Genomic DNA, 23,074 nt, shown 5'->3' with positions numbered 1-23,074 from the left:
AAGCAAGATACCTGCACCCTTTTCTAACTTAATTTCGAACTTTAACCTTCAAAATTCTTAATTGAATTTAATATAAAACAAATAATTTAAATTATATGATACAGTTACATGTATTTTATTTTCTTACCTAAAACCTTAATTTTTAATTGAAATTCTATTTAAAAAATTAAATTGAAAAAAAAACATTTGTTATTAAAAGCAAACAAAAAAATAATACTACGAAAAAAAAAGAAGAAAACTCAAGCAAAATAAAGCAAAAACCCGAAACCACTTCTCACTTCCCGTTATTTAAGGACTATATTATTATACTTTCTGCAGTGCAGTGTGCTATTTTGAGTGTATTTGTGTATTATTTTTGTGCATATGTATAAAAATTGAGTACATGATTGTAAGTAAAGTAGGATACCTACATTTTATTATTTTTGTTTAAGAAGAAAACATTTTAAAGAAAATAAAAATAATTAAAAAGAACTCGAACTTTCACCGCAATTTACAAAGAAAAGAAGAAGGAACAAAAAATAAGCGAAACGAGAGAATAAATGGAAGAAAAAACTGATTGAAGGACGAAAAATGGTTTTAAAAAAAAAACAACAATGACGATGAAGACGGTGACGACGACACAGAGACGCGGCGCGTCCTGGCAGTGATCATCATCGTGGTAGTCATCATCATCATCATCATTTTAAAAAAATCATCATGCACTTACCTCGTGTCCTCGGAATCACAGTTCTCATTATCATCGCCGCCATTATCACTGTTTGCATTATCATCCACATCGTCCTGGTTATGTTCGCATTGCTCCATTATGTCATTGGATCCGTCCAGTAATCTGGTCTTCTTATCACGTCTTATTGTTGCAATTTTTTTCTCTTCTTCTTGTTTCAACTTTTCAACTTCATCTTTCGATAGGAAGGAGAAAACTTTTTCTATTTCGTAGAAGACAAAAACAAAAAAAAGAAACAACAAACAGAACAAAAATTAAAGTAAATGAGTGGATACCGTTACGAGCTTCAAATCATAAAAAGGACTTCTATAGAATACCTAGTCTCCTCGTAGTGTATGTAGGAAAAGGAATATAGAACGAAAGAAAACAAAAAATCATCTTGTTTCGCTGAGTGCTCTTTGCTTCAACTCAGCCCGTGCCACGCCGGCCACCGCTCCGCATAAGGAAAAGAAATAGGTGGGTGGGTCTGGGATCTAGGATCTGAGATCTGGGGTATCTCGGTTGGGTGGTTTATTTTTTTAAGTGGTGTTAGCCATTTTTTCTTCTCCTATTCAATTAATACAAAGGAACTAATTGTGAATGGTGGAAGCAGTAAAATAACTAAAAGTTGCCATTCAAAGAGAATAATATGCAATAAGAACAGCAAGTGGGTGCGGATGCGGGAGAGTAATTTGAATTGAAATAAGTTGAAGTCCTGAAAAAGGCGCACGTTGTTGAAATTATATCCACTTTCCACTGGATGGACTTTAATGTTATATATAAGAGCGAATCGAGATGTTTTAAATGCGTTTTTTGTTTTTTTCGTTGAGGGAATTGAGTAGGGGGTGGAAGTAAATGGCTTTAGCTTTCCATACATTTTTGTTATGTTCAGCTTATAGTGCCCAAAAGAGGAAGACCTGATTAAAGAAAAATTAAAGACTTCCAACAGAATTCAATGGGGCACGTGTGAGATATAAAGTAGTAGGGTTTTAAATTTGATAAAGAAGTCTCTATAGTTTGACCTGGTTAACTAAATACTTGTACGTTCCAGTTAAAACACAAAACACATAGTTATTTGATGTGTTAATCTTGTAAGTTTGACGGCTAAGTCAATCTTTAATCGCCATAAAAACTATAATTAATAGTGACTTTTAAAAGCCTACGGTAAATAGAAAAAACTTGCTAGATCGCCACACGCATAATCTTAGGCTTATCAAAGTTTGCAAAACTATCCATTTTTAAGTCTTGATAGTTTGAGTAATACTTTAAGAAAATAAAATAAAATTGATGAGTTCACCTCTTAACTTAAATAACAAACTGATTTTTTGTATACTGTTTTTTGCCAAGAAGTAGGTTTTTTGGTTCAAGAAAAAGTTAACTTTACTGTAGTAAGATGTTTCAGCTTCACTCATAAGCTTATCGTATCATGTTGCCGACTTTTTTCAGCAAGTCGTCAGAATTCCACTTAAGCACCTCGATACTTTCGTCTGCTGATATTGGAAAAGTAGTTGAGCATTCAATAGCCAGTTTCTTGCACTCTTTAACACACGAAACTTCAGAATTGATAGCTTGTGTGAGTACTGTTGGCGGAATTCTTTCGTCACCCATCGCCAAAACTCTTGACACGTAGTTGAAATGTATTTTAAGTGTGTCTAAAAAGAGGGGTCCTATTCCTGTTTCAAGATGTAACATATAGTTGCGCCTCGTACTTGGCAACTTGAAAGTAATTTTAATAAAACAAACGGATGAACTTTTTCATAGCTTCAAACGATCGATATCCCCAATCCCCATACTTGTGCTCCGTAAAACAGTATTGCAATTGCGGTAGCTCAAAATTCTTTGTGTTTAGCTATGTGCGAAACCTCATTTCTTAGAATGCAACTTCTCCACACAGAAGACGTAGCACTTCTTTGCGTAGACTTTGCTTCAGATAATTTGGATTGTAAATGTTTTTCTAGATTCAAGTTAGAAGCAAAACTCTCAGATACTATTATTCCTTTACTATTTCTATCGGTTCCTCGTCAAACGTCCATTTCTCCCTCCTGAAATATCTCCCCACCACCGTTTCTGAATATCATCATTTTTGATTTAGAAAGCTTTACTTCCAGATTCCATGTTTTGCAATAAAGTTGAAGCCTATTTATCTTTAACTGCATCCCGTCTATAGTTTCAGCTAAGAAAACTATATCGTCCGCTATCATCAGTCCTGGAATATTCTTTTCTCTTATACTATTATCTACCACCTTTTAACGAATCAGTTATGTCATTAATGTATGAGATAAAGAGAAGATTAAAACGCATCCTTGCTTAACGCCCATTGACGTACCAAACTTATCTGAAAGATAATTTCCATCCCAAACTCGTACGACATTTTTCTTCGCACGTGGTTCTAATGACAGGTATAAGTTTAGTTGAGATTCCATATTTATAAAGCTTGTAAAAAAGAGTTTCCCGGGGAAAATCCACAAAAAAGCGTAAAGCTTTTTTCCTTTACTTTTATTAATATTAGCAATATTTATTAAGGAAAGAATTTGGTCAATTGTAGAGTAGTTTTTCCTTAATCCAGCTTGGAATTCGTTTAATGTTTGCTCATATTTGAGCTACTCGTCGAGTCTATTATATAATACAGAACCAAGGATCTTTATTTCTGTGTTTAAAAACGAGATGACTCTATAATTTGATGGATCTTCAAAACTACCTTTTTATATAGCAGACAAATAATTGCCTTTCGAAAACTCTCTGGGACGTCAGCGGTGTCGAAAATTGTGTTGTACTCCAAAGTTAGAAGCCGTAAGAAATCTGGTGTAATATTTTAAAAATATTCATACAGTGTTCTATCCTCCCCTGGTGCTTTATCTTTTTTTGCTTTTATAATAACTTTTTTTACCTCATTTTGGGATATAGTCGCATCCAGACTCATTAATTAATGAAAGCGGTGCATATTGAAATAATGGTGCTATGTGTGAAGTGTTGAACAAACTTGTAAAATTGATTTTCAATTGTTCAATGTGCAGTATTGTAGCCGTTGGAATCTTTTTTCCACTCACAAGGCCAATTGCTTTCCAGAACTCCATGGAGTTATTCGCGCTGTTTACTATTTCGATGTTTTTTCCATCAAAATTTCGCTTTTTTGCTTTACAAAGATTTTTTAATTGTTTGTTCGCTGTCACATAGAGGATTCTAAAATTGATGTTATTGGTCGTTCTGAATAATTTGAAGTACGCAAAAGATAGGTTCCTAGCTCTCATGCAATCACTGTCAAACCAGTTTTGCTTATTTATTCAAGTTATTCAATAACACTGGTCGACAAGATGTTCTTAATGGCATTAAAATTGCATTTTTCGAACTTTTTTTGGTGGCCTTAATTAAAATCATACTTAAAAATTAATGTATCACGGCAGGTTTTTGAGACATCACTTTTTGAAATTCGAAAAAAACACGTATAGCTTTTTGAGCCTATCTCATTTGGTTTTCGAAATCTATAATCTTTTTCTTTAATATTTTTTTGAAATATATATGTACATAAATTATTTCAAATATTTATAATATTCAAAAATCCTTCAAAAGTTGTTAGATTTCATCTGTCTCACAAAAATCTAAAAGAAACGCTAAATCGTTTTCACTAAAATTATTTTTCACAGAAAAGGAAAAACAGTTTGAAAATAAGTATAATTCTTGTAATCTGTTGTCTAAACAGTTTTTTTAAATATTTTACAAAATATGAAATTAGTATTGGAAACGGGTATTTTTAAAATTTGATCTAATAGTAAACTTTTTAGTTTGGATTCAAATTTTTCATATAATAAAAACCTGAAGTGAAAGAAGCATTTAAAGGCGATATTCGAATTTAGGACATCTTAATCCTCTAATTAAGAGTATTGTTTTATTTTTGGGACACAAAAAAAAAGCAATTTGTTTGAACAGCGTAATTGTTGGTCTTTGACTGTTGGTAGCGGCCATATTCTGAAAACTACATTCATCCAACTGGCTATCATTTAGGTTAGGTACATGGAATGGCGATTGATGACGTTATCGCCACAATTAGATCAATGCATACCGATTGTTGTGATACCATGAAGTGTTGAATTTTCCTGAGAATTAAATATAAAGACCTATGATGTCTATGGATTGTCTTCCTCTTGCTATTTAAAGGTTTTGATAAAGCCTAATATGCTTCCTGAAATGTCTTCCAGTTCTTCAAAATTATTGAACAAGTGTATGTCTAAAAGATTTCTTCTAGTATGGCATAGTGATGTGTTTACATCATTTCAGCCTTTCCACATATTATCGGTGGTAAGCCGCAAAATTGTGTTAACCTAACAAATTGTAACCTGTTATTATGCTCACAAGCAATCTTACGGATTAGTTGTCGAATTTGGCCATCATTTCCAAGCCGTTGCACCGATTTCAAAGCTTTTCCGTATTTCATTGGTTTCTTTAAGTATCATTTCAACTAAGGACCTGTTTTAGTTCACCCACAAGATGGGGTGTTTATACGTCAGTCTTTTTACGGGATTGCTTAAGTGTTCTACCTAGCCTGGCCAGCTCATCAGCTCTTTCGTCCCCACGTTCATCACTGTGACCTGGTACTCAGAAGCAGAAGCTTTAGTTCTTTGCGACAATAATTTACAAGCTTCCATCGTAATAGCGTTATCATTAAAACCTGTTTTGCGGCGTTACTCATTACCAATACCTCGACTTGAATGACACTGCTTTCATCTGGGAGTCTAAAGGAGTTGGCAAGATTGAGACTTTTAGCATCCGTTTCCGAGCCTTCAATATTTATATGGATATTTTTGACTCACTCATGTGTGAAACATTGTTCACCCATTTGTTCCTATCAGGAAAGATAGCACTAAAAGGTTTAGTGAAGTTCTGACAGGGCGCCATTAAGTCTGTGATAACATTGTTTTCTATGTACTTCCGTAGAATCTATGCATATCCTAAAAATAAATAAATTGGGTGGCGCAACAGTCCGTTTGAGAACTAGGGTCTAGTGAATGACAACTCTCAACCGTTCCTGTGTGCGAGTACTGTTGTCAGGGATTAAAAGGACCTACAGTTTTAAGCCGAATCCGAACGGAAAATTTGAGAAAGCACTTTTCATGACAAGAATTACTCTTGGAGAATTTGTCAATTCCTCACAAGAGGCAGTACCCGTGAAAAAACTTTAGGTGGCATAGGCAGGGATCGAACCCAAGACCCGGGCATGACAGTCCTTCGCACTAATCATCATGCCACGGGTACTGGACTATGCATAACTTATGTGTCTGATTTTCCAGCAACCGAAAGATACTATTTGCAGCAGTTTTTTTGTACATATAGATCCAGGGGTAAGAGATTGATTATTGCTTCCATTTATACAGTGGTCCTCATCGCCTCTTTTATGAATATACATGCCATTCTCTGTACCCTATTGAGTCTATTGAGGGTTCTTAAATTTGTAGATTTGTCTAACGCAATTTACAATAACATTTTACCGTAAGTGAGTAGTGGTCTGACAATTGCAGTGTGCATCCACAATATTGTCTAGAATAGTAATCTTTGATTACTTCTAGCTTTTTTGCTGATTTGATAATTTAATTGGAGTTCCATCTATTCTAGCGATTGTATATTCTGGAATGTTCCTTTTATTTGTAAAAAGATCTAAGTCTGTTTAAGAGGGTAAATCGTCAAGCCACCATTTTTTTCGTCAATGTACAAATTTTTGATACAGCTTAGTTCAGTTCTTCGCTTATAGTAGTTAAGAATTTTCCTATCACCAGTAGAGCCAAATCATCAGCGTAAGCTACTGCTTTGACACCACTGTATTCCAGTTTGTTAAGGATTTCGTCCATGACTGGAATCCAGATTTTTCTATTTGGAAACCTGTGAGGGGTTTTTTGACTGCACTGGAGTAAAAAGTTTTACACCTCTTCTTTACCTGCTGTTCTACTTTAAAAAAAGACCTTTCTAGAAGACTTCTATTATAACGATCTAACCGAATTGAAACACACTAACATGATTACCTTTTCAAGTTTTATAATTTACTCCAATGTTTTCAATGAGCTCAGATTCATCTGGTATTACAATGGGCAAAAAGAATGGCGTAAGTGTGTCCTAATCCATCATGGACAGTCATTTTAACCTAACCTTACTTTACCTCAAGGTATATAATTTTCGGGTAGACTACGATCAGAGCAATGTCAAGTTTTGGTATCCCTGTCAAACTTATCCGTATGTGCAGCATGAAGATGGAGAATACACGTTGCTCTATTAAGGTCAGAAAAGATCTTACCGATACATTTGATGTCAAAGAAGGTGGTTTACTGTCATGCTACTTCTTCAACATCGTTTTTGAAATAATTGTGCAAAACTTAACCGACAACACAACAGGCACGATTTTATAAAGGTCTATACAATTATTAAATTATTGTAATACGCCGATTACATTGACTTAATAAGAAGAACAAAGAGTTATGTCAGAGAAGCGTTTTTGGCCATTACGACAGAAGCGGAGAAGATGGGTGTAGTGGTCAATGAGGCAATGGTATGATATCATAAAAAAAGTACACTGAACGACGACATCTAGGACACAACGTCACTACAAACAGCTATAACTTTGAGGAAGTTAAATACTTGTCTACGTAGGCACTGCTATTAATTCAGACAAAGAAACCAGCGCTGAAATCAAACTTGCAAATTGATTGATCTTTGGAGGTAGAAGGCAACTGAGTGGTAAAGTCCTCTTTTAGGCATCTAAAATCACCATTTGTAAGACACTCATCATCCCGGCGATGATTCCAGGGCCCTTTCAAAGAAAGATGAGAGCGTCTTAGGGTTCTTTGAGATAAAAATTCTTCGGGTGCTGGTTAAAAGAATAAAAGTTCAACGACTTTGATGACTGGGTCATATAGAGCGAATGGACATTTCAACTCCAGCCTGGAAGGTTTTTGACTTTTAACCAACTTAATATGCGAAACTGGAGACACCGAGCTAGGGACCGGGCTGGCTGGAAACACTTTTGGTTCAGACCCAGGTCCGCCCTGGACTGTAACGCAACTTTAAAAATTGATGAACTTCTAGACGGATGAAAATTTTCAGGAATTACCTCTTCAAATAATATTCAGTTAAAAAGTTCAAGGCATTGTTCTAGAAAGAGTTCTACAGAAACCCTATTAGAAACTGAGAAAACTTTTCCACAAGGATGGATTAAGCATTTTGACATCTTTTATAGGGTAACAGTAATCTTTCCAAGATTAAAACTAACAGCAGTGTGGTGGATGCATCTAGCACCTACTAAGCATTCTTGGGTCGACGGAAATCGGTCTTCCGTAGACTAAAACTTGGCAAAATTTAAATCAATTCAGAAAATAATGAATGGGCTCAAAGATAATTGGAAGCTGATTTAATGTGCATCGAAAAACCAAAAGATTTTTGAAAACATGAGTACTACAACAAACAAAATTGTGGAATATGATATAATCCCAATTTCTAATTGACATGTCATCCAAGACATCCAACGCACCTGAAAAAAGTCCCTGTTTAGTTTAGGAGAGCAAAACAGGTCGGAAACTACCCAATTATATTTTTTGGACTGAAAGGATGATATTGATATGACACCAAGATATATGGTTTCAGCAGGATAGAGAGTCACCATGTGGTACGATTTTATACTATTATAGACTTTTCTTAATGGGTTTTCCAAACTCTATGGTCGTCGTTTTTATGATTTGACTATATTTAAGAACAATTTTTTAAACAAATAAGAATGAAAATAATAAACTCACCTGCTTTCTGTGCGGGCTTATGTTGATCCTCCATAGCCGATTCAAAGAACCTCTTTTTATCCGAAACTGATTTGGGTGTTTTAGCTGATGTTGGTGGGGACTGCAAAATGATTAAATCAAATTATTATAATTTACAAAAAGAAGCAAGAACAAGAAAATTATAATAAATGATAAAATAATGTTAAAGAAAAATAAAAAATATAAATAAATATTAAAAAAAATAATAATAAATACTATATACGTAATATTTCGTAAGCGCACCAAGGGGAAAAGAAAAAAACAAAATCTCGCAACATCACAAAATTACGAATACAAAAAAAAACAAAGTTAAAGTAAAAGTAAAAAAAATATCAAAACAAGGATAAAAGAATAAATTCAAGTTTCATAAGTCAGTGTAAAATTACAGATGCTTCACCATTAATCACCAAAGATAAAGAAAGGAAACACAGGGCAAAACTTGTAGGTGTATATTATTATCGCCTTGCTCATTTTGAGGGCGGACGGGGGAGGAAAACTTATTTTCAAAGATTAAACATATTTTTCTCCGATGGGATGTTGAAACAATTCAAGAGGAGCAGAGCAGGTTGAAGAGAAGAGGAGGAAAATTTTGGGGTGGGGGTGGGGAGAAAGAATGCAAATTCTGAACAGTCGTTTAGGATTGTTGTTGCAACAATTTCCCAATCTACTTTCACATTCAAGCCCTCCTCCTCCCACCTCGTTAGTTCTTAAAGCCAACAACACCATCAGCTCCCATTAATTAGAGCTGTTCGAACAAAAATTAATTTCACATCAGATTAGAATTTTCAATTAAATTCAATATCAAGGATAAGAAGGAGGCACTCCTCCATTTCGTCGGTGGGAGCGGGCGGCGCGGCGCGGTCCTCTTCGGAGAGTGCATCTCAACAACCAACGCTATCTCTGAAAATAGCTCGTTGCTCGTTTTTAATCCGGATCCCTTGCTTGTGCTGGTGCTTGCTCCTTTAGAAGCCATCTCCACATCTTGATAGGATTTTCTCTCATTATGGGAATTAATTTCATATTTATGGGAATTTTAATACGGTTAGTGGCATGAGAGACGAATTCGAGGTTAGAGAAGTTCAAGAAATCGTTACACACCGGCATTTTACAAAATTTTAATTATGCCATCGCATCGCATCGTGTCATTTTTATTTTTAATGGCTGATGGTGGATACAAATAGCAGTAGCAGTAGCAGCTGGGTAATCGCGCAAAAAGGGTCGATATAGGGTACAGATCAGATGTGGGATATCTTTTCCTAGTTTGGTTCGTCAACACAGCACCTCATAGCTCGAACTCTATGTTATTCTCTTGAATTGACACCAAGGCAAATTAAATTTCAAATCATTGATTAGCTTGATACGAGATTGGTTGGTTGATTGGCTGGTTGGTTGATAGGTTGGTAAGATGGTGCTCCTGGTCCTGGGAGATTTAGCTTCTTGGGCAAACACATTAAACGATATATAAAGGAACGAAAATGGAGCAAGTTTCCGTGGTGAAATGTCAATTAGCCGTTTATTGATGTGGATGCAATTATGTGGATGATTTGCTAATGACACGAGACGACGAGAACGAGGACGACAACGACAACGACGACGCCAACTATTGGAAAATTAAGGTTCTCCTAGAGCTCTAAATTAAGATAAGATAGATTTTAGGTTCAATTATAGATTGTATATAATTATTTTCGAATTTGAGGTTAACGTTCAGGGTGCTACTTTGTTGGTAAATGTATAGACAAAAACTGTTGAATTTTATTTAATGGGCCATAAATAACTGGAAATAATTTAATTCCGGGGTTGTGTGATGATGATGATTTATTAACTTATTTATTTGGATGGAATTATGAATAATATTGAGAAATATTTGTTGGTTTTTAAATTCAAGTTTTTTTAAAACCGTAAATGACTGATTCTTCTAAAATGTTGCTAAGTTATTTATTGAGCACAAACATTTTTATAAGCCAAAGAGCTTCTTAAAAAATCATGAAATATCCGTTTTTTAAATGTTTCTTAAACCAGGAAGATCCTTTATTACAAATCGGAAAATTTTGCCAAAGAAATGTTTTCATTTTTCTAACATTCGAAGCTTTAGAAACGAAGTGTCGAAGTGAAAACTAGAAATGGAATACTTGATAATTTTATACATCTTCATTTAAAAATACAAATCAGAAATCAAAGAATGCTTTGCCGTACAGATTTGAAAAATTTGAAAAATTGTTTTAAACTCCAAACAATATTCTTTTTTCGGTCAACTTAAATTTGTAGGGTATAATTTGTAACTTTTTTTGTAAATCAAAACTGTCGGTAGATACTAATTGAAGAAAAGAGGCTGGGATACGCCCACACTCATGACTTCCCCATCCGTGCTCATCTGTCGATTTTTATAAAACTTGAACAAAATTCTATCTTTTTTTATAATAAGCGCACCCTCAAGGGGATATTACTACACTTATTATGCAGAGGCACTATGTGAGCAGAGAACTAGGAACACACATTGTATGGTAAAGCATTCCACATTCGAGTAGTACGGCTAAAGAATGAATCTCTGTATTTGACAGTACAACCGAAGTTGGGCTCGAGGGTTTTACTGATGATGAGCATTCCTAGAAGTGCGAGCATTACGGTTGAAATTTTGTATTGGCTTTTTCCCTATAGCATATATCATTAAAGCAACGGTAAAAAGGGTAACACAAAAAATGTTACTACAATTTTTAAGAGACGTTAAGAAACTAATGATGATATTATCACCAATTTAATCAATGTATATGCTCTACGTTTAATACCGTCCAAAAGGCCTAAGTAAGTCGCAGGAGCTCCAGCCTAGAGAAGGGAGTTATAGTCAAGCGTTGGACGTATGTTTTGTATGTTTTTTTACAAATGACTTAAAATGTGTACTTCCTTTGGGACAATGCAGTATTATTTTTTGGCGAAATTTTTAGTCGCATTTCTTATTAATTTTCTGTCGTTTTTGAACGTCTGTGCGCGCCTGTGTACGTTTATACGTTCGCTATTTGATTTCGCCGTCCATAGGTCAAAAACCAGAAAAGATATCGAAGTCAAATACATTTTTTCATACAGATAATAATGCAGAAATTTCCAGAAATCATATATTGTAATGTATTTTTCTGTATTAACGTTTTTTTTTTATAAATCAAAAGAAACTGAAAAAAATGTGTCACCTCGAAATTGTACGAATACAAAATGATTTCATCTTCAAACCAATTTTGTGCAACGAAAAATAACTTTTCTAACATCTGGTAAAATTTTGAGAAAAATCAAATTGATAATTTTTTTTTATGAAAAATAAAAACATAGCTTAAAGTTGATGAAAATCCAATTTCGACTCAAATATCTTTCCAAAAACTTGAAATTTTGGCGTCAAACTTATTTTATATTATAAAAAAATATTGTTTTCAACGTTCGGCAAAATTTTGAGAAAAATCGAATTGACAGTTTTTTTAAATAAAAACATAAAAAACCTAGAAAAACATTAACAAAAGTTGGTAAAAATTGAATGTCGACTCAAATATATTTTCAAAACTTTGAGCTGTTAGCTTTTAACCACTTTAATCTTTTAAAAAATATTGTTTTTAAATTTTCAGTAAAATTTTGAGAAAAATCGAATTGACAGTTTTTTTACAAAAAATAAAAACTTAAAAGAAAATCTAACAAATGTTCGTAAAAATTGATTTTCGACTCAAATATCTTTTAAAAACTTTGAGATATTGGCATAAACTACTTTTCTATAAAAAATAAAACCCTAAAAAAGAAAACAATACTAAAACTTGGTAAAAATTTACTTTCGACTCAAATAGCTTTTCAAAAATTAAAAGTATTGTCTTCAAACTTTTTTTATTTCACAGAAAATATTGTTTTCGATATTCAGTGGTTTTTTTTTATAAAAATCCAACAGTCCGTTTTTTCATTAAAAAATAAAATCTACAAAAAATAGAACGTAAATTTGGTAAAAATTGATTTAAAAAAAAATTTTGCAAATTCGGTAAATTGATGTTCGGTTCTTGATACCTCTTAAATTATTTTATTTATCCAACTTGTAAAAATTTAAGAAATGCTACTAAAATTTTTGAAAATTTTGAAATCTATTTAAAAAAAATTGATTTTCACACTAAACTATTTCCTTGTATGAAAAATATTGTTGGTTATTTTAAAATTTTTAATTATATTTTAGTTTTTCAATTTTTGAATTCTTTAAAAAATCGTTGATTGAATATTTTTTAAAATCAAATTTAGTACAAATTCAAATTATATAATATACAATTTTTCTGTGTTATGATCTGTATACAGAGGTTTATGTGAAGTCAATATCTTTACTGGTTTTTAAGATAGATATGACGAAAACGGACATATGTATGAACGTACGCACGCACAATGATAAGCACAGACATCTTTCTTAGAATCTTTGATTTAGATTCTAGGGACCTTGAAACGTCGCTCGAGAAATGTCAACATTTTTAATTTGACAATCGAACCAATTACAATAACTTCCTATATAAAGTTCAAATTTTATAATTACAATTTAAATACTCTTAGAGTTTAGTTTGTTTATCGTTCGTGGGGAAATAAAAAATATATTTTTTCTTGAATTTAAAAGCAATGATAATTTTCAATTAACTTCAACATTGTTAACAACAACCTAGAAACAAAAAAAAATCAAGTTTCTGGGAATCTTTCAAGTTCTCGTAGATTGTTCTCATAATTTGCATACAATGCATACATAGCCTTAAGACTACACTTGCTCAATTGTGAATAGCTATAGGGTCACAATCCTAAAACAAGTAACAATGCTTCATCTCTTGAAGTAATTCACACGATATCAGTGCTGTCGTCATCATGACACTCAGTTGAAACAAAAGCAGTTTTAAAACTTTGAATACTTTTAAACAAGAGTAAATACACTTAATTTTGAAGTAATCAAATAGGTTATATTTTAAAATAAATATGAATGTTTATTTTTAATTCAAGAAAATTTTATATGTTCAAATCATCAAGTTGAAACGCTCTAAAATTTATTTTCAAAAATACAAAAAAGTCAAATAAATAGAAAAAAAGAAATTTGCATTTTTAAGATTAATGACAATATAATAAGTAAGTTTTTGTATGTCCAAAAAATATCTCAATTTGTTGGTACTATTTAACCTAACTTACAAAAACGAAAGCTCTCTCTTCAAAACAACACTTTATATCTTATCTTTCAAAAGCATTACAAAGTTTCAAAATATTTCTACAATATGGCAACGCATACCGCTCTAGAGTTATCCATTATTGTGTCATGCTTTTAGTAAGTCTATAGTTTGAAGCTAACTACAAGATAAGATAAACTTTATATGTTTTGAAGGTAAACACATTTTGCAATTCGTGGAAATCAAAAATTAACTTTACTTTGCAGTCAAAGGTTTCACTTTAGTTATCTTTTGAATTTCGTTGGTGTAATTACATTAGCTGCTCTACAGAAATTTTAGCAGTATATTGTTTCGAGAACTTAAGGAAGAACTAAAAATATAATCGAAGGAGGGGCAGTTGCTTTTTATTATAGTTTTGTTTTTTTGTTAATATATTTTGATTAATTTGTTTAATGTGTTGAATTTAAGGAAAAATATACTTGTTTTTGGTTTGATTTTTTTGTTGGTGATTTTATTTCATTTTTTTTCTGGAAATTATTCATAAAGAAAGAACAAAAAGAGATAAAAATGAAGAAAGTTCATTATGAATAAAAACGTTCATGCCAGAAATGTAGGTCAGTTTACCAAAACACTCAAAATGTCTTATTGAACCTAAATTATAAAGGGTGTCGAACATTTGTATAGTAAAGTTTTGGCAATCTTAAATTAAAAACAAAGTAACAACGGACTGTTTGAGGTCAGTAAACACGAAGGATTAATAAACAAGACAATAACAAAATTTAAGAATTTAACAAATAAAAAATAAATAAATGAAGAACCAGGGCCTAGTGACTTACAACTCTTAACCTGTGCGAGTAATGTTGTCAGAGATGGAAGAATTTAACAAAATATGGTTAAAATATTTAGTCAATTTCATAAACTTACAAAGAAATTAAGATCGATTGTTTTGTTAAGGTTTTACTTGAACATGACATAATATCGAGCGTCTTGACATATTTAATTTGTGAACGCATCCTTTTACTAATCATCGAACTGTCATTATCAACCTATTCAGTATTCATTTCCAACAAAGTGAAGTAGAAGAACGTCTCCAAATTACAAATAATTTCTATTGGAATTGGGAGTTGGTGACCTCAGCTTTTAAAATCCTTAAATTTTTAAGTGACGAAGATCATTTTTGGCTCAATAAGTTCGTCAATAAAAAAATATGCCTTATGGGTTGGGTCAAAAATCAATATTCACATTTGCTTTATGAAGCACCACTTCATCCACAAAAAATAACTTTTTGGTGCGATTTAAATGTCAGTGACGTTATTGGGCCACATTTTTGTCTGCTGTGAATTACGGAATACTTTTGAGCCGAATTGGACGGTATAGTTTTGGACGACATGTAGTTTCAACACGATGGTGATAGAAGCAACCTACATAAACTAACAATTCATTTATTGAAGAGTAAGTTTGATGAGCATGTTGTCTCAAGAAAAGGGGCTAGACTATTTTCGTTAGGGCTAAGTTATGGTTTATGCCAACATGCCGACAACGTTAAAAGACGTTAGAGCCAACATTGATGAAAAAGACGAGGTCGATTTAACGAAAATTAGATATAACGAATCGAGTTATGCAAAGGTAGCCACTGTGGTCATGAAAATGAGTTTCATTCACCATTGTTTTGGTTGTACTTGAAGTCGACAGTAAAGTTCCGAAATATCTCTAAATTTTTACCTTTTACGTTCATATTATTTATTATAACATGACGATCTTTGAACTTATTTGCAGAGGCTTTTGGTTCAAATCAAAACTTGTAACTTTTTATGAGTCAATCTTTAAAGATAGTCCTTAAACATAGCCCAAAGATTACATTTTTCAATATCTCAGTTTCTTAAAAAGTGAATTTCTTGGGTACTTACGTACAAAGTAGTGTTCTTCTCCAAATAAGTTTTGTTTGCCAACAAAAAATAAACACTTCCAATTATGTTTCTACGAACACCTTTTCATCAATATAAAAATACCATAAATTAGATCATTTTGAGAGAAGAAATTAAGTCCTAAAATAAAGTGAAAACAGTTCAATGGAATACACACTTTTTTATTGTTTGAATTAAAACGACTATTTAATCAAATTAAATGCAAGAATTTCTTAACGAACAATGAGTGCGTTCAGTAACTAATTATTTTCTTTAAGTCGAGTTCACACCAAAGTGTTGTAAAATCATTTCGCATTTCTATGTTATGAATCACGCTCAAGGAAAAAACAAAGAATATTTTTTAAATTTCTATTGATGCAAAAAACATCCTTAAATTTTATTGAAATAAAAATATTGTTTTGACTAGCTAAAAATGTAAGCACTTAGTCTTCTAGTGAAATAGTCTATGGTTATCAAACCTGAGCTGACAACTGTCAAACATTTGTTTAAAGGTTGCAATCACTTAACTTAATATATTCTATAGGGTTTTTAATTTGGCGCGGGTAGATTTTGGCACCGCATTACGGCCATTTTGTTTTGGTGACATCTATCAAATGTTTTGTTTATTATTTAGTTGCTTGTAACAAATAATCATCATGGCAAGTTACACGATTGAACAGCACGTTCAAATGATAAAACTTTATTATCGAAATAAGTGTTTCGTTAACGCAAACGTTGAGCGCATTGAGCTTATTTTACGGTAGACGTAGCGGCATCTTACAGTCGACTTTTCAACGTTTTGTGGCCAAATTTGAGACGACTGGTTTAGTAAACAATCAGCCAACACCCGTACGTTCAAGTAACAGCCGAGAACATCGCCGCGGTCCGTGAAATTATACACCACAACTCGAAGCAGTCTATTCCTCACCGTGCACAAGAACTCGGCCTTTCGCAGACTTCAACTAAGCGAATTTTGCGACGGGACTTGGGCTTACACCGGTACAAGATCCAACTGACCCAGGGGCTAATAGTTCATAACCATAGGCAACGCGGTTTGTTCGCTGATTGGGATTGGAATCGTTTGGCAGAGGACCCCAATTATGGCCGAAAAATCATCTTTAGTGACGAGGCGATAATGCATCCTTGGTCCGCAGTTTTTTAAAAACGACGTTATTGAGGCGGTCACCGTCTTCAGGATAGATTGGCAGTTCCGCTGCTCTACCACTTCAGACAACAAACCGTAGATAGGCGACTCCCGTACAATCGGGACGTCATGGCACAAGTCGGAACAGAGCTCCTTCGGTTCAGTAGGGCTGTGTCCGAACGGGACCGAGCTGATAGGGTGAAGCAGGAGAACCAGTTTTGGTGGCTTCAATCGGCACTTGATAGTGGGTAGTCGGGATGGGGTTTTAAGCCTTAGCCGGCTTACATACTTATGTTATAGTTTTAAGGTTTTAAATAGAACAAGCATGGTCGCACAAAAAAAAGGACAACAAATATGAAAACAAAAAATGTTAGATATTTAGATTTACGGCTGTGGGTGCTCTAGTTTTAAGAAGATTTTAGGTAGCTTAAGTAAGCTTTAAGTTTTATATTAAGGACCTTTCTTAAGTAGTTTTAAATAAAAAATAAAAAAGGATATTGATATTAGTTTTTTTTTTTTTCAAATTTTCTAATAAATACAAAAATAAATAAAATTTAATTGAAGTAAAATAGATCCTAGGGCCGAAAGGCCTTAGTATCTAGTGTTAGTTTAACTTAGAGTTTCCGTATTGGACCAGTAAGCTAGTTGTAATTTATGGTTAATTAGGCTGGTCTTATGAATTTTTGTCAAGCTTTAAGATAGGTTTAAGATTGAAGTAATAAAAATGAATACAAAAAAAAGTGCAATGGACTGTCTTGCAAGGGGTATTGGGTTCAGTCCCTGCCTGTGCCACCTAACTTTCTCCACGGGTAGGTACTGCCTCTTGCGAGGAATTGACAAATCCTCCAAGAGTAATTTTTGCCATGAAAAGTTCTTTTTAAAATTAGCCGTTCGGATTCGGCATATAAACTGTATGTCCCTTCCATCTCTGACAACATTACTCGCACACAGGAATGGTTGAGAGTTGCAAGGTTCTGGGTCTTCATGGACTGTTGCGCCACCTAATTTATTTTTATTTATAAGGAACAGATCTTTTTTTAAGATCTGTAGGTGAAGTTTCAGGAAAAGAATTGTTACCAGCATTACGAATGGTTTTAATAATTTTTGCAGCTTCTTTGTTGACACAAATGAAGTTAGTTTCAGGTGGAATGTTTTGAAAGCTATTTTTGAACCTGTCCCAGTTAGCACGTTGAATGATATATCTTGGAATATGTACCGGAAGATTATGCTGTGTGTTAAGTCGGTTGTTTTTAGAATTTTTAAAGGGGCATATTTTAAAAACCATATGTGATAAAAAAATGTAAAGGTGAGATTCCAACTAAGGACATCTTTATCCTATAAATAAGTATTGTTCTGTTTGTGGAACCGAAAAAATTTGTCTACCAGTGTGATGTAAAGAAAGCTTGAAGAATGTAATTATCTTATTTCAAAATCGTGCACTGTATCAAATGGTTGATACAGACATTTAGAAAAAAAAATCTATTCAATTATTTACGCAAATTCAATTCCAAACTGATATTTCTAACAGGCGTATTAGTATTTTATTTGTCTTCTATAAACTCATTTCGCTTTGATAAAGTTATTGAAAAAAACTTTTGCTAAATTAGTTAGAAAAAAGAAAGATATTTGTAAAGTTCAGTTTACAATTTAAAAAGAAAGTATTTTTCTAATCAAAACAAAATCGAAATTCAGTTGCTACCATCAATGTCCAGAATTGAAATGTTTCAAATATCAGGATACTTATAAATAAGGCAACTAAGATCCAGACTATCCTAATAAGTCCAAACTGTTTCAGAAGTTTAACACGAATGATCCGGTTCATATTCGACACTATCCGTATTAGTTAGTTTAAAAAACAGGTTCTTTATTTTACTTAAAACATTTAAAAAAAAACAAATTCTATAAAAATTTAAGGACAACACAAATTAAAAAACCATACAAACTTTTGTAGATTTATTATTAAAACAAAAATATAATAAATCAAAACTAATAAAAAGTATTTCATTGAAATGGTGAAAATATGTCTTAAAATAAAATATATAATGTGTCCTTAATTGTGCATTCTATTTCTATTTAACAAATTAAAAAATAATATATGTAAGGGTCTTTATAACTGTTGTGTTGTATAATAAAATGTTAAACTAAACTCACTGTACTATGGGTATGGTTATATAATGGATGAAGGGCTTAATCAATCAAGAGACAAGAACAAGGACGACAGAACGGTCGGTGTGTACCTGTATGGCAAAGGGAATTTGTGAATTTTAATCATCCTGAAAATTAAAGACACGTTCAACGGAATTTCGATTTTTTCCAATTATTGCGGAAAAAAGGATTTGACTCTACAGTCTACAGTCCTACATCAGACAGTTGTCTCTTTTCCAACAGAGCCTGTTGGTGTAGTCGGTAGCGAAGGCAATGGTGATGACTTGCATCCTTGTGACGTCATAAAGTCCAGTTGAGGCTGCGACAGGGAACGAACTTTTATCGGAATTAAAGGGCCACCTGGTTTTTTTGCAAATTTCTTTGGCGGCAGCGGTGGAGGTGTGGAGGGGGAGGATGGGCTGCGGAAGTATGCCACAGATGCAGCACTATTGCTGCGACTACCGAAGTTCATGCTATCAAAGATGGCCGCCGAATTACTGTAAATGGATTCTTCCTCTATGGTCGAATAGATTTCCTCGGCAGTTTCGTAATACGAGTTGACATCATTATGCGAGGGAGCTGGTGGCGCTGTTGGTGGCGACGAGGGAAGCTCGGGCTTCGATAGATTATGGTAGGTATTTTCAAAGAAAAGTTTTTGAGACAGTTTGGTCTGAGCTTGGGCTTGGTGTTGGGATTGGGATTGAATGGGTTCTGTTAAGGGTTTCGGCGGCGGAGGAGCAGGATGCATTGGTGCAGACAAATATTCACTGCTTTGAATATTCAAGACGGACGACAACGACGGTGGTTTCGAAGAGGATGGTTGAGGAAATAGTGTTTGTGGTGGAAGCGGCGGTGGTGGTTGTTCAATTGGTGACTTGTTCGGCTGCACTAGAGAGGGTAGCACCACATTACCATTTTCTGTCGTAGGACTCACCACCGTTGTACTGTCACTCACCATTAAACGTCCTGGTGTTAGCTGGTAGTGATGATGATGATGATGCTGCTGTTGCTGTTGTTGCACTTGGAACGGAGATGATGCCCCACCGCCGACACCGGGAGATATTGGAATCGGTCCGAGGCTTGTGGACGACGAGGACGCAAAGCTCGTCATACTGGGATAGCCTAGATGTTGGAAATAAGGCGATTGAGGTGTGGTACTGTGGATGGGAGATGGTTGGACATTGTAATAATGTGATGTGTGTTGTGGAATGGGCAAACTGTTGTACTGTACAGGAAGGATTTGTGGCGTTGGGAATATTTGTGTGGATGTTAGTATGGGTCCGTGATGAGACTGTTGATGAGAATAAAGGGATGATGCTTGCTGCTGCTGATGTGTTTGTTGTTGTTGTTGTTGTTGTGACAACGAGGACCAGGATGACGTTTGAAAGTTGTTTTCAGTTTGAGTTTGATACAATAAGGATTGATTAGTGTAATTGGAAATTGTCGTATCGGATGATACATTAGAAGGGTCGGAATCATAATCTAGAAACGGATTTACCGGATGTTTTCTGGTTAAGGCGTTACTCCTCCATGTTGTTGATGTTGCTGTTGCTGATGCTGCTGCTGCTGATGATGATTCAGAGGCTGTGGTCGAGGATGATGATGCTAGGGATCTACGAAGCTCATTCTCTTGAAGCAATATGGTCCTGTGTACTTCCTCTGTAACGAGGATACTGTCGGGTGAGTTTTCATGGACAAAGTCCTTTGGTCGTTTAGCTGTGGCCGGAGAAGGAGGTGGTAATTGCGGCTTTTGTGTTGGCGATGGACTTAGGGCAAGTGGCGGTAATACCTCTAAGTACTGCGAATTTAAATCGAATTGTTTCGGAAGAGTGTCATAGTTTACCGGTGGTGGTGGAGGACTTTCTTTAGGCCGCGTCACACCGATTTTCGCAGGAATTTTTGGATTTTTCACAACCTCATGAATGGTATTAGTCTTGGCATTGTGTTCGAACACTGCAAAATCACCGTGGCCAACGTCTGCGTTTTGGAATGTTTCAAGGGCCTCATTACGGCGTATATCAGCGTGCTTAATTCTTGGCTTTGGAGGTGGAAGGGGTTTCATTGGTTTATGGGATAAGTTTTCGGTCGACTTCGAATGAGATGGAGAGCTTAGCGAAGGACTGCTTTCGGAGAGAAGATCATCGTTCGATTTCGAAAGCGAACGGTCATTTCTCCCCAGAACAAAATTAACCCTCGATCCCTTCTTTTGGGAATAGAGCTTGGCCATTTTTTCATATTCGTCAGGTTGACTTTTTTCAAGGAATGCTTCACGGAATGGATTGTCGCGTTCGATTTCATCGAATGTCGATGGCGTTCGTCGTCCAGGAATGTCATAGTCGAAATGTTGGTCCTGATGTCTGATTTCTGCGAGTACGGGTGACTCAATTTCTTTAATTCGGGCAACCGTAGGCACTATTGGTGGCAGTTTTTCAGGTTTGTACTTTTCCAGGGTGGAATTGTTCGAAGAGGAAGGACTGGACGATCGCAGGATTCCTTTGCGTGGACGTCGTCGGTAGTTGTATTCCTGTTCGGAGTCATATTGACGACTGCTCATAACCGACGTATCGGGTGTTTTGGGTCTCTCATAATCTGACTTGGAGCGTTCGTCTGCGCTCAGGTCGAAGCTGACTGATTTTCTATGACTGTAGTCAGGGGTGCTGCGGCCGGAGCCGAATTTCTGTTGCGAGTGGTATTGGTCCTCTGAGTCTGATTCGAATGGATGACGTTGAGAGCCAGATTCGTCATCTTCATTCTCGGCCTCCTCATCATCATCGTCTTCTTCTTCTACGTCCTCGATAAAGACCTCTTCGACCTGCTTAATTGGCAGAACTTTGGGTCTTTCCAGTCCAACGCTTTGATTGTGAACCATTTGCTTGTATTCGAACCTAGGATCGACTGGTGCACGCTTAGATGTTTCATCTTGTTTGCCACCAGTTGGCGTTGGTGATCTCGGTAATAGTGGAGTTTTCTCTTTAATTTGTTTATGAATTGTCTAAAGTTTTCGATTTGTTTTTTTTTTTTTTTGATAATTTCAATTAGTATTGAATATTTTTTTATTTTTGTTGCAATACAAAAAGAGAGAGAAAAATATAAATTTATTATTTAGTTAAAATGTTATTGTAAAAATTGTTTATTTTTTGTTTTCAGTAAATCGCCGATGAAATGTTTTTTTGTCAAATAAACAATAAAAAGCACACTGAATTTTACGAATTAGCTAGCTTTTGTGATAACTTTTATATTTCTTTCAGAACTGAATGTAAGACATGTTTTGTGTATGAGATCGGTGCTGATATGAGATGACGTCACAAATTTATTTTGATTTTTGGTTTTATATAGACGGACAAATAATAGACATTTTTTCTAATTAAAATGTTTGTTTTTTTTATTGACATGAGTGAAGTTTAAAAAGTCTGTTTGGTATGAAGTTCTTAAGGAGACAACACAAATTCTTTTGAAATTATAAACACAAAAATATACATTTGTATAAAACATTGAACTTATTGCAAAGAAATGTTAAATTTTTCGTGAAATTATATTAACGACGTGGCATAACAATAACGTCAATAATAAATGCAGTAATAAACTAATAAATCTATATTAAATTCTAAATTTTGTTAAAGCAACAAATGACTTCTAACTATAAACTACATTTGGTTGTTTCGTGAGTTTGATAAAGAACATTCATAAAAAACAGTTTTGCATATTTTTTTTTTATTTTATTGTTAAATAAGAATTAATCAAATAAATTTATTTAGTTAAAAATAAAAGATTTAGATTTTAACTACAAGTTTGAAAATATGATTTTTAGAACACTGTGGTAATTGCAGTTCAAGCCGATTAATCGAGTCGATGGCTGTCGAATTCAGATGCAAATTCAACTCTAGCAAAGATCAATGGCGAATCTAAGGAGGGAGAGATGGGTCCTAGGGGTCATGAAGACTGTAGACTAAGAACATAATGTACATCGGAAATCCAGCCCTATTCCAATCGCTAGGCACAAATTTATAAACTTTTGACCATTTAAAGAACAATTTCAGAGAGGGGTCATATGAGCCATGAAGCTTTAGTTAGTCATTAAATGATATTCACCAAAAAAAGGGTTTTCTGTCAAAAACAACTAAAATATTTGTTTAAACACAATTTAGAAATTGGAAAAACTTTAAATTATTTTTATAAGATATTTTCTAAAAGAGGAAGAGCAAATATTGAGGTCCTTAAGAAGTAACCTCACAAATTTGACATCAAGTTGC

At 34.2% G+C, this 23,074-nt stretch overlaps 1 protein-coding gene across 16 annotated transcripts in view; it reads right to left on the bottom strand.

Moving 5' to 3' along the window:
* Positions 1-23,074, bottom strand: part of LOC129953701 (protein lap4) — a 448,072-nt gene that overhangs the window by 79,089 nt on the left and 345,909 nt on the right. For 13 of the 16 annotated variants that reach the window (XM_056067065.1, XM_056067064.1, XM_056067066.1 and 10 more), the window contains 4 exons: positions 20,323-21,816; positions 19,780-20,151; positions 8,473-8,572; positions 707-926 (listed from right to left, as the gene is read on the bottom strand). In XM_056067065.1, the coding sequence (XP_055923040.1) occupies positions 707-926; positions 8,473-8,572; positions 19,780-20,151; positions 20,323-21,816 (2,186 nt within the window). The remainder of the gene's footprint in view (positions 1-706; positions 927-8,472; positions 8,573-19,779; positions 20,152-20,322; positions 21,817-23,074) is intronic. The other 3 variants (XM_056067051.1, XM_056067059.1, XM_056067061.1) reach the window with 3 other exon arrangements.

This window comes from Eupeodes corollae, chromosome 1 (genome assembly GCF_945859685.1).
Source record: "Eupeodes corollae chromosome 1, idEupCoro1.1, whole genome shotgun sequence".
Taxonomy (NCBI): domain Eukaryota; kingdom Metazoa; phylum Arthropoda; class Insecta; order Diptera; family Syrphidae; genus Eupeodes; species Eupeodes corollae.
The sequence above is the reverse complement of the archived record's forward strand: the minus strand, read 5'-3'. Positions and strand labels throughout refer to the sequence as shown.